At 37.3% G+C, this 12,762-nt stretch overlaps 1 protein-coding gene across 13 annotated transcripts in view; it reads right to left on the reverse strand.

Moving 5' to 3' along the window:
• Positions 1 to 12,762, reverse strand: part of CREM (cAMP responsive element modulator) — a 36,907-nt gene that overhangs the window by 6,708 nt on the left and 17,437 nt on the right. For 7 of the 13 annotated variants that reach the window (XM_050970441.1, XM_050970436.1, XM_050970437.1 and 4 more), the window contains 3 exons: positions 11,321 to 11,412; positions 11,033 to 11,178; positions 4,661 to 4,804 (listed from right to left, as the gene is read on the reverse strand). In XM_050970441.1, the coding sequence (XP_050826398.1) occupies positions 4,661 to 4,804; positions 11,033 to 11,178; positions 11,321 to 11,412 (382 nt within the window). Of the gene's footprint in view, positions 1 to 1,100; positions 1,519 to 4,660; positions 4,805 to 11,032; positions 11,179 to 11,320; positions 11,413 to 12,628; positions 12,757 to 12,762 lie in introns of those variants that run through there. The other 6 variants (XM_050970443.1, XM_050970438.1, XM_009085840.4 and 3 more) reach the window with 6 other exon arrangements.

Consider the following 12,762-nt stretch of genomic DNA (forward strand, 5'->3'; position numbering starts at 1 on the left):
AAAAACCACCAAAAAAACAACCACCTCTTGAAAAAAGTAACTTGCTGAACACTAGAGAGCATCCCTGCACTCAAATCTTTCAGTGACTATCCAGGAGAAAAAATGTCCGATGTATTTGGATGCCTATTTCCCCCCCTCACTTTGTGAGTCATAACGGTGGGACTTGATTATCAAGGGGTTTTTAACTTCACCACTAAACTGGCTACACAAGGCATGACTCATTATCCCTTTGAGCATTAAATACATCGACCTGGAGAAGATATTTATCTTTGGATTAATGAAACAAGGTGCGCCAGCAGTGAGCAGCAGCACGTAGGAGCCGGCAGGGAAGCAGTTAATGTTACCGAGCTGCCGGAGGCAATTGACGAGGCAGAAAGGAACTGACTAAATCGCAGCATGACTTGGAGCTGACGTCAATGTGTATCTTGTTTGGAGTTTAACTTTTCCAGTTCCCTACTGCAACACGATTCCAGGAAATCTAATGACGTCAGCCTTTTGAACTCAATTAGCTGAGGAAAAGACCATTTTAACAGTGGAGGAGAAAACAAGCAGGGGTTACAATACTGCAATTATTGCCCTCAAATTTGTTTCCATTCAGTGTTTTTTTAATACTGAGAGCATAGGGTCGATTTACACTGCCGAAACAATTTCTATAAAGCTAGGTTGAAGTCCATGGCTATCAAATTTGTAACGTCTATTGCTCAATAAAAAAGGCAGTTGTCATTTAAAAAAAACAAAAAGCATTTATAAACACAGCAACATATATGACTACCACCAAAATAAAAGAAAAATACAAACGTAGAGTGATGGATTGTTTTCAGCAAAATCCTGCATCAAATAATAAAGAACAGTTACTGAATCAATCTGTGCAAGAACTCATGCACTAACAGTGATTTTTCGTTTTTCCCCTCCAAATAAAACTGTTAAAATTGCCCTGGAATTTAATCCTACACTAAGTAGACAGAATTAGAAGCTATTTGCATTACTTCAGAAAGATGAAAGAATTACAGCAACAGGTTCAAAAGAAAATGCCACAAATATTAACTAAACACTGCACAGACATACAAAAATACCATGTCAAAGGCTAACAAAATTTTTACCTGTTTCATCTCCTGTTACAGCCATGATCAACTTCTGCACACACGATTCTGCTGCTCCTCTACCAGAGCTCAGCATGAACTGTTCCAAACTACCAAGCATGTGCAGGATTACAAGCAAGAGCACTGACATCACAATGACCTCACTTGCTTACCGCTGTCATTAACATGCTCCATCACTGGAACAGCTCACTGAAACTGCAGCCCAAAGAATTCCTTTTCCAGTAAACCTGGTTTTTTTTCCCCTCTTCCATATTGCTATAATCCTAGCTTTGTTCTTTCCCCCTGAATTATTCATAAAGCTACAAAAAGCACTCGCCACAAAGCAGGCTGTTAAGAAAGACCTGAAAATTCACAGCACTGACTGACAGAAATGAAAACGTGGCTCTAGCATTCATGAATGAATCCAAACGATAAAGTCATGATTGCATAGAAAATAAGGAAATTTAAAACAGACATGCAGTTGTTTTCATTGGAACAGTTCCACTAAACGGCAGAGAACTCTGTTGGACAGACATGCAAGACAGGAAAGCTTAATAAGCTGTAACAAATAGGTAAATGAAAGGCTAGAGCTCCTTGCTTTGCAGGAAAACCCACAACCCACTCATTTAATTTCAGTTCAAAGCTTCAGAAATTATTAAGGAACACTCCAACAAAGTAAGCCAACCTAAAGCCAGTGGTTTCAGATGCTATAACAAGCAGAACAGTAACTCTGGGTAAAGGCTACCTCTTCCCCCTTCCCATCTTTTTCAAAATATGTCCAAGAGATCTGTCTGACTCTGTTTTAAAATATAAATTTAAAAAAAAAACAACATCTGAGGTCTAAGAGAGTTACTCCTTATTTACATCAATGCAAATGAAATAGTTTCAAATGAAATAGTTTCAAGAGTCCAAGCACCAGTTTGTATGTAGGGCACAGCAAACTTCTAAAGTCTTTGTACTAAACTAATTCATACTGGTAATTTATCAACTGTGAAACTGTGCTGGATGGCAGCAGTGGAAGCATCAATGTTTGCATTGATGTTCTGTGTTTTACATCCTGTGTTTACAGGAGCGTTCTGTGATTACAGGAGCACTTCAGGATCTTAAGTAAAGAAGATCAGAACTAAAGCACAAGATGTTAAAGCCACAGATTTCAAATATCACTAACAATGTAACAAAAATACACATAGATTCCAACAGAATGATTTTTATATAACTTTTCTACACTCACTTTCACTAATAATCAAAACACTTCCTTCTTCAGCTAGCAAAAAAATCCTTAACCCTTAATGTGTTAGGAAACTCCTCAGACACTAGAACTGCCTCTTATTTTGCCTACAAATGTAAACTTGAAGCAAATACAATGTCACTCAATTGGATCAATATATTTGGCACTCTTATCCTAGTATTTTTCCACCCCACAGATTATCAGAAAATACCAAACACAGGGTTTATGTGATCTTATCCATTATTACATGAGATTCATTAACAAATACTTTAGAAAAAAAAAAACAACACATATGCTATCTGAAAGATTCTGAAACAGACCTTTTCTGTTTCCAGGTATTTGTTATATTCTTTTCTTCTTCTATGGTAAAGAAAATAAATTATACGCCTACCCAAAATCATTATAAAAATAAATATGCAAGTGGTAGGATTACTAAGCAGAATAATTTTTCTATTATAATCTATGTTATCACAATATTAGGTGAACAGTCAACTACAAAGTGTACATAAATGACAAATGTTCATAACCTGTATTCCAACAGACTTTCTAACATAGGGAAGATGAGCTGTAATAAGGATATTTCAGACATTTCTATATTCAACTCATTGCTGACCATTGTCTCACTCCATCATAACTCAGGCTTGCTGCCTTCATACAATTGTATTACTGTAAACATTTTCACACTGTTTTTATTCATCTTTTTTACTGTAGATATTTTGTTTTTTCTAAAGATTTTCTAATATCAATAGCATGTAGAATAAGTTGAAGCTTTTTATCTTCTCATCATCCCCAAGTTCATGCTCATTTACTCTTTGCTTTGTACTCTTCCCTGTATGCTATGTCACATTTTTTGTCTATGTTAACAGCTATGAAGCTTACTAAAGCACTGGACTCTGAACCAAAGGAATAGAGAATTCCAGGAAATAAACTTCTCTGAGCATGGACAGAGAACAAATCAATTTAGTTAAAAGTATCTAGATGCTTCCAGAAACATGATGTAGAAGGTATTTGGTTACTGTCTCTGAATCCATTTTGAAAGTTTCCATCACAGGCAAAACACTTAAAGGGCAATTCCATCTCGTGGAGCCCACTGCTGAGACTGAGTAGCTCTGCCAGAGAACAGCTCTGTAATGGAGAGTCTGTAAAGGAAAATCAGTCAAATGGAATTCCCAAGGACTGAAATGCTGCCAGACAAAATCCTCAAATGGTGAACTTCTTCACAGACTTGGCAAGTTTTAGGAATCAGCTGAGGAGTTATTTTTCTGCCCCTGACACCAAAGCTCTGAAGAATCAAATCAGTATCTATAAAATACTATAGTCACCTGGAGAGATGGAGGCAACCTCTGATTTAAGGGATGTGTAGGCAAACACACAGAAAACATATTAGACACATACTCAGAAAAAGAGGCAGTACTAGAGTGGGAAATCGGTGCAAATTTGGGTCTTAAGGCTTTGTTAAGAATGTATTCATAATAACATTTAGGGAAGTTGTGACAATACTCTCTGAACAATAAAAACTTGACATTTGACAAAGGTGTTTTCATCTTACAGTATAGTATTTGAAATGCTTCTGGAAAGTCTTGGGACAACAATGTATTTCAACATTTATTTGAGGACCCTCATCCACTCCATCAACACATATCTAAATCCTTCCTAGCTCTTCTCATGGCTTATTTCAGATAGCTGTTTTGGCTTAAGAAAGTATTTATACAGACCCCCCCCCCCAACTTCTCTCTGTCAATAAAATATTTTTTTTAATTCTGTATATCCTCCATAGCTATTAATTTAGTGTCTTCCTAGAGAAATCTATCTCCCATTTCCAAAGGTTTTCATCACGTTATGTGTGCACTTTATAGGACCTTCAAAGTGTTCCTCTGTGAGAAAACTAGCTTCATTAAAGGATTTTTCATTAAAGGATCTGCTTTCTAGTAACTGCAAGAGACATAAGTTGAAAGGAAATTCAGCCCTAAACATATCCCAAAATCTTCAAAATTTGTGTTTTATTAACATTAACTGCTGAAAAAACCAAATTAGTTTCATATATTAAATGATGTGCACTTTCAGCATCTCACTTGAATCTGTAAGAGTATGTTTAATCCAATTAAACAGGTCTCAAAATCTGGACAAGACATTCAAAAGCAGAAAGTGATGTTATTCTGCTATTTCATTCTTTTCAACTAAACACAGTAGCTGCCTTACTAAGCAGAGAACCTGAATCCCTTCCTAAGACTCTTTCATCTTCCTGTGAGTATTTTACTTAATAGTGCAATAATGTCAACATAAAATAAGAAACCTTTTAAGAAAAATTTTTTAATATGAAAAAATTCAAACAAAGTCGACTATTAAAATATACCTTGAACAACAACTTGGCTTCCAGGAACGAAAAACTGTTGTGTGCCATCAGATGACTGTGCTGCATATTGCACAATGGTAGCGCCTGGCTGAGGAGCTCCTGAATTTGTCACAGTCTGAATTGTACCACCTTGAGATATAGTAACTAAACAGGAAAAAAAAAAAAAAAGGTAAGTTAGGCAACAGAAAGACATAACACATGCTAAAAAACATGCAATAAACATGGTCTTACAGGACTCCTATATAAAGTCTGTTGTGTAGTATATGCCATACACATAACATATAAAAAGCAGTGTTTAACACATTTTATCTCTATGTTTCCAAAAAATACTACCTCTACTAAAATAGCTTAAATATGGGGGGGGGAAGAGGAAATAGTAGCCTCTAGACATATAAAAGCGATGTTCTAAATACTAACATAGAAGTTATTTTAAAAAAATCTTAAAAAAAGCTTCTTCTTAAAAAAAGTTTACTGACTGTCAGAAAACAAAAATCAGGACATCAAGACAAAGGAAGAGAAAGACATCTAACACCAAGAATCCTTTCCTTAGAGTACAAAAATATTTAGTACAACATTTAAACAGGTTGTACACAGCTGTACGGAGCCCAATACTCATGTTAAAAGAGAAACAGAACGAAGCAGGATTCTTCCCTCACTGTAATAACAACATGAAAAAAACAAATATACTTTCCCCATTAATAAAAATCATACTGCATTCTTGCCATAATCAAATATTTATAAAAATGCAATTCCGTAGAGACATCATTAATTGTATATTCCTTTTGAAATTAGCATTACCTTTGTTAAACACAGAAATATCACTGAATCACAGAACGGCTGAGTTGAAAAGAACCTTCAAGATCATCCAGCTCTAACTCCACTGCCATGGGCAGAGGCACCTTCACCAGATCAGATTGCTCAAAGCCTCTCCATCCAACCTAGCCTTGAACACTTCCTGCGATGGGGCATCCACAACTTCTCTGGGCAACTGGTGCCAGTGCCTTGCCACCCTCAAAGTGAAAATTTCATTCTATGATCTAAACTAAGTCTATCCTCTCTGTTTAAAGCCGTTGCCCCTCATGCTATCACTACACTCCCTGATACAGAGTCCCTCCCCATCTTTTCTGTAGGCCTCCTTTAACTACTGGAAGGCTGCTGCAAGGTCTCCCTAGAGTCTTCTTTTCTCCAGGCTAATCAACCCCAAATCTGTCAACCTGTCTTTATAGGGAAGGCCTCCAGCCCCTGATAATCTCCATGGCCCTCCTCTGGATCTGTTCAAGCAACTCCATGTTTATCTCATGCTGGAAACTCAGAGCTGGATGCAGCACTCCAGGTGGGGTCTCACCAGAGCAGAGGGGCAGAATTGCATCCCTTGATCTGCTGCTCACGCTGTTTTGGATGCAGCCTAAGATCTGGCTGGCTTTATAAGCTGCCAGGTCATAGTCAGTGTTTCAGCCACCAGCACATCCAGGTCCTCTCAATCCACTCATTGCCCAGCCTATATCCACATTTAAGATTTCCACAACCCATACACAGGACACTGTGTATTGATGATTGGCATTAGCCTTATCATGAAGTTTGCAAGGGTCCACCTCTCTACTCTGTCACAGTCCCTTTGGATCCCTTCTCTCTACTGAGCTTTGAGTATCAACTGCATCATTTAGCCTGGTGTCACCTGCAAACTTTCTGAAGGTGCATCTCCACAAAGATTCCACATCTCCAACCAAAGATACAAAATAATACTGGTCCCAGATCTCTGAAGGACACTGCTCATTGCTGGCCTCTACCTGAACTTCAAGCTATTGACTGGAACTCTTTGAGCCAATTCCACATCTACCAAGTGATTCACCAGCACAAATCCACATATCCTGTGTTAAATAAAGCAATCCTGAAACCTTTAGCTGAGAACCCAATGCCCAAGGAGTAAAAAAATCCTTTCTCCCCAAAAGATATTTAAACTATGTTATAAAAGTCTAACATAAAAAAGGATTGAGGCTTGTCAACTCCTCTGAATTCATTGTCAGATTACAGTATTTGAAGGTTCAGATCTGCTTATTGCAATACAGGATTTGTTAGATACCTATGTGAATTTCAGAGATTGCTGATTTCAAATGATCTGTTTTGGCAACAGTAGGTTATCTCAAAAGCTCAACTTCAGATATAAACACTTGAAAGAGACTGAGATTGCTAAATCCCAACAGCTGAATTAGCTTCTTTTGGGGAAAACATGGAATTCTTCCTCATCTGCAATACTGAAACAGGGTTCAGCATGGATCTCCACACCTGCCCTTGGAACAAGGAGTATGTAACAAAGGAATTAGTTGGGCGCTGCACCCAGGCTCCATAAGGCATTGAGGAGAAGGGGGAAGAGTGTGGCAGGGGGTAGAGTGCAAGATGTTTCAGTCTGGCCTCCAAAGCAGAAAGCACCCCCCTTTAAGGCAAGATAAAATAGAGAGAAGCAACAAAAGTAAAGCATTGTATCCTCTACCCTTCACAAAGTCCAGGACAAGAGCAACAAGATTTTTGTCAACTCTACCTCTCAGACAAGTTAAAAAGAGCCAAATTCCACCTCTCAGAGTTATCAACAGGAATGGTGGTACATCTATACCATCACAGAACCCTACCACATAAAACACAGTCAGTTTGGCTTCCTAAGCAGTAAAACATCAGCACAGATTGGGACAAAGCTCCTGGCTCCACAGTGAAGCTGGGTAAACAATGATGTCACAGCTGTCCAGCAATTATTCATTCAGATCCCAATCTAGTACTTTATAAACAAAAGGGAATTAACTCCAGTAACTGCCTCCCTTACAGGACTGATTCCTGCCATATTCCCAGAACAACACACTGCCTGTCCCCCCATTCACTGTCCTGATCTCAACCACTACACACACTTTGTTGTGCTGGAGCTCTACTGAAAACTGAGCCTTTTATGATGAGTACAGGACTTTCCTGGACAATCCCTGTAGCTGAATGTCATGCAGGTGGATGGATGCTCCTGGACAATCCCTGTAGCTGAATGTCATGCAGGTGGATGGATGCTCCTGGACAATCCCTGTAGCTGAATGTCATGCAGGCGGATGGATGCAACTGGCATCTTCTCTTCCAACTAGGAGTGAGGACAGTACTAATACCACTCTCTGAGTATGATCATCAGCTCTAATCCAGAAAAAAAAACCCAGATTTTTTTCCCTTCCAAAACTGAAAATAGAACTAAAGTTAGTCTTTCCCAAAAGATTTCTTAATTCTCCAATTGTTAAAAGTCTAAGACAGCAAGTAACCCAAACAGATAGATAAAGATTTAATAATTTTCATTCCCCCTGCATTTTTTCATGCAGATCATCATGATATGCACAAGGAGGCAGGGGGATGGGGAGACTGATTCACACACTCCAACTGAACAAACAACTCTTACACATTAGACCACTACCACAGGTGAGTGAAGTAATTTTTTTCAGTATTAAATAACCAATATGACAGAACTACAGCCAACAGAGTAGGTGTGTAGTCAGATAAGAATACAAGGCTCCTATACAAGAGACCACCTCGTGAAAAACTACCCATTTGCCTGGCAGAAAGATCACACATATGTTGATGGAGGTAGCTGGCAAAGACTACATTTTATCTGGTCATGTCAGTCTGTCTGCTTCCATAAGCCAAAGCCAAGGAGCTCCAAGGAAAAAGGTACTGGGAAACCATGGCAACATACCATTTTGCCTGGTGAAAAGTAAGTAGAGAACAGCCATCAATGCTGCTAATAGACAAAAATACATTTGTTTTCCAGAAAAATTTACTTATCAAGTTCTTCCAAAAAGAGTCATCCCAGACATCCAGACATAAACACACAGTCAAAATGATCTTTTCAACTAAATTGCCCTTCCTTTGCAGAAATAGAAGGAACAGTAGAGAAAAAAAGGAACCAGCAAATGTAGTAACATAACAGCTCTTTTAAACCAGGGCACAGTACAGATGGCCATAGTGACACTGCAAGGCCACTCTTCATTGTCATGGACACTGCACAAGCCTCATGCATAAACTACTGGGTGCCTGCACAGCAGAACCTGGGCAGCCCATGCTGGCCAGGGACAGAGGAGTCCTCAGGCACAGGAACAACAGGCAGAAGCACAGAGCTACTGACAGGACGCGTAAAGATGAAGGAGGTACACGGAGTGAACCTCTGCATCATATCCAGCCTAAAATCAACACTGGATTTGCTACGTTCCCACCAAAACCAACCACCCATTCCTGGTTTCAGCTAACAGCAGTTCCTGAGATTACAGACAACCAACAGGATGGCTCAGAGATGCTTCAGATCCGTGTGTCGTATGTAAAGACTAGGGGTCAACAGTCAAGCTCTCTTCAGTAAGTTCCAAATTAAAGTTCCTCTTTATTTCAAGGAAATGACCATCCTTGCTACCACCTGGCCTAATTAAAATACACAGACTTTGCTGAGGCAAAAGGTATTTTAACTTACAAAAGTGAACTAATTAATGAACTCATAAATTCAGCAAGAAAAACTATTTCTAAAAAGAAAAAACTCTCAAAACAAAGTTCTTGAGCCAAAACCAAGAGAGTCCATGAAGGCTAACCCTGCATTTTGAAGCAATGCCCCATTATGATGAGAATCTTTATATAGCACATGTTTCATGCTACAGCTATTACTTACTCAAAGAAAAAGCAGCAAATCACATAAATTTCCCAAGCTTGGCTTATAGCCAAGTTTAAATTAAGACACATGAGATTTAATTAAATTTTTGTGGATTCTGTTCTCACATTGGTAGTGATGCTCTCTGTTGCTTAATTTTCAGAAGTCAATGTCTGACTGAACAAGAAACCAAAACCTTTGAATTTTGTTACTCTCTTAAACACTTCCCTATCACTATTGTTTATAGGTGTGTTTAAATGAAAATATATTCCCCTAAGAATCACCTCCTGCAAGATATTATGGTCAAAGTACAGCTTTGGCTTCCCAGAGGAAGCCACGATTAAATCTAAGCTCTAAAATTTCTTAGAAATCCTATAGGTTTACAGGCTCACTAGGTAAGACACAGACATTATAACACTTTTTTTAAGCCTTGAAATGGCAAATATACATATTCTTAACAAAATCTAAGCAAAATCAAAAATATAATTCAAAAGTTGAATAAAAATATTTAATTTTTCTTTGAATACAAGAATACATTAATACATGCTGGATTCTGTACTCAATAGTTGTAATTTAGGATGATGGTATTCTTTTCCACAGAAGAGAACACTTCAGATGCTGAACATTACGCAGCAAACATTTATGTCTAGAGCTTATAGAAAGGGTAAGAAAAGCAGCCTAGGGGCACAAGCAAAATTATTTTCTATGCTGAAAGGATAGATAGTATAGGCAAATTCTGTCTTCACACCATTAATAATTAGTTTAGTTGTATAAATTAAAAAGAACTGAAGAATTCCAAGGGTGAGTAGAACACAACTAGAGCCATTCTATCCTCTTTTATATGCCACCGCAGTATTTTAATGGACTTCCTCTGTTTTCTCATTTCAGGAAAAAAACTCCAAAACATTTCTTATGCAATCTTCCTGTCATTATATCAAAGGAAAAACACCTGCACTTTAGTGTGTCTAGATCTGAAAAGACATGAAAAACCCCTACAAACTGTAGGAGTGTAGCTTTATAAAATACATAATTTTAAAAAGAGTTGTTATTACAAAGTTATCCAAATTGATAACTGATTATCTGATTATGTCCAAAGAAGCCACAGAGTGCAAGTTATGCAACACTTCTAATATAAATACTGGAATAAAAATATCCAAAAGCAAATCTATAGAACAGAACTGTGAATGTAACTTTTAACTTGCATTTGGATGATGTATCAAGTGTTGGAAACCATGATTTAGGTTAGTTCTGTGGTGAAAGTGTAGATACTTAAAAACTGGTGAAAATAGACATAGTTCTTTTAAGAAAGAAAATTGGAACTTAACAAGTAATTTCATACTCCAACCTTCCATTTCAAAAATCTCTACTTGCCTTTTCATATAATGAACAGCACTAATATATTGCAAATCACAAGAATTTGAAAGTGCAATGATTTGTATCATTAAACATTCACATAGAGGTGGCAACATTTTTCATTTCAGCTGAGCCTCACCTCCACATTTTAATGCATAGAAGCTCTAGAATGATTAAATTTAGCAGCCAACAAATACTACAAAATTAAAAGTCTATAATCCCAATGTTAGAAAAATTAATAATAATTACTTAAAAATACAGAATCTCTTATTCTTCTTCATCAAAATCAAACATCCCTACTGCATTAGGTAACTCCTAGAAAAAAGCTATGCTATGCATGTTCTGCATCATCACATAGTACATTGCACACATACGGTATTGCCCTGTGTTAGTATGATACAGGCTGGTTGGCATGGCCACTGCAGAAATACCAGAAGGCGTTCCTTCATCCTCTGACTTCTCTTCTTCTTCAATCTTCGCTACTGCAGGTGCATCTGATGAGAGCTCATTCAAAATTTTTCTGAAAAGAGAATGTAAGTAATTTTATGTACTTGAAGATTCATACCCATAAGAAAATCAAAGAACTGACTTTTATCAGACAGTTTTGCTGCAATTAATAAGCTGCCTTTAAAACCAGCAAAACCAAAATTAAAAGTCCTTACCGGTACGAAGGCCTTCTTGAAAGTATTTCCCTACGTTTTTGAGAATCAATTATCACTTCTGATTGTGCAGCTTCATCTGCAATCGATGCTACCTGCAACAGCAAAGTTCCTGCAATTCATAACTTCATTAAAAAAAATAGCAGCAGAGTAAATTTTTTTTTAATTCCTTCCATGTTTACATGGGAAGTTTGTTGACTTATTTATCACTAATCATGTGATTTTGGCCTACTTTTTCCAATAATAATTGCAAATTCTGAAGTTACCCAGACAAAGTCACTCAGATAACAACTTTCAATTTGAAAAAGGAAAAAAGTCAATAAAATCCAGGTTACTTTTTTGTGAATGACACTTAGAAAAAGTACTGAAAACAGATTTCTTTATATATATAAAAATATTATACAATTTAATTAGCTCTTAAAGTGAAGTCAAACATCTAAAATACAGAATACTGGACTAATGTGCCTTAAATTGTAGTATATAATATAAAGGTTTCTTCATACCACACCAAAGCTATAAAAAAAAATAACTATTTTAATATACATATTTATTAGACTTACTAACACATTCATAAATGCAAAGGCACTGTTTAGCAATGTTGGACAAGTTTTGGAAGTGCCTGAGAAATCCACAGTATCTCATTTTCTCAGACCTTTAGTATTTTCATATATTCTTTTCTTAAAATCAGTCCAGACAATATTAAGGCCTAGGGCTGAATCACACTTTTGACCAGCACCTATCTTACTACACAGAACTGAAAGTCTTTATTGAACAAGGAAAAGGCTTTATTTTCTTGCATTGTTTTAACTATTCAGAACTATTGCTCTGCTGAGATTTCCAAATAGAAATAGTGTAAAAATCTTTTCACATGAAGACAGACCAGACTGCAGTTTCAGATAAGGCACTTTGTTAAACTAACACTTAACAAACATGATGTAAGAGACTAGAAGACTTCAAGTGTTTGAACGAGTTACGGTGGAAGACCAGGGAATACAAGAAAGAGCTCTGGAATTAATGCATCTGCCAGTCCTCAGTGTGTGGTACTAGAAACAAAATCTGTCTGACCTCAATAGAAAATGACTATGTGGAAGGTTCTGGTAATTTATAGGCCTGGGTCAGCTCAACTCAAACCTTTAGAACTCTGCCTTGAAGGAACTGCGGGTTACTGCAGAACAAAATTATCTCTTCACTTGTTAATTTTATTACATTACACTTCTGTGTAAAAATATTTAATGTAGCCTCATTTGGCTGGGTAACATGCAACAAATATCATTAGAACTCTATGTCTGCCACCCAGGCAGTAAGAATTACTTCTGCATGTGTACAGGTGCATAGCTCCAAACCAGACATCAGAGTTGACTGCAGAGATCCAGGTGCTTCAAGAAATTTGTATTCTTCCCTTTGCAGGAGAGACCAATGCTGAGCAGCAGAGCAAGATCCTGAAA

This window comes from Serinus canaria, chromosome 2, assembly GCF_022539315.1.
Source record: "Serinus canaria isolate serCan28SL12 chromosome 2, serCan2020, whole genome shotgun sequence".
Classification (NCBI taxonomy): Eukaryota; Metazoa; Chordata; class Aves; order Passeriformes; family Fringillidae; genus Serinus; species Serinus canaria.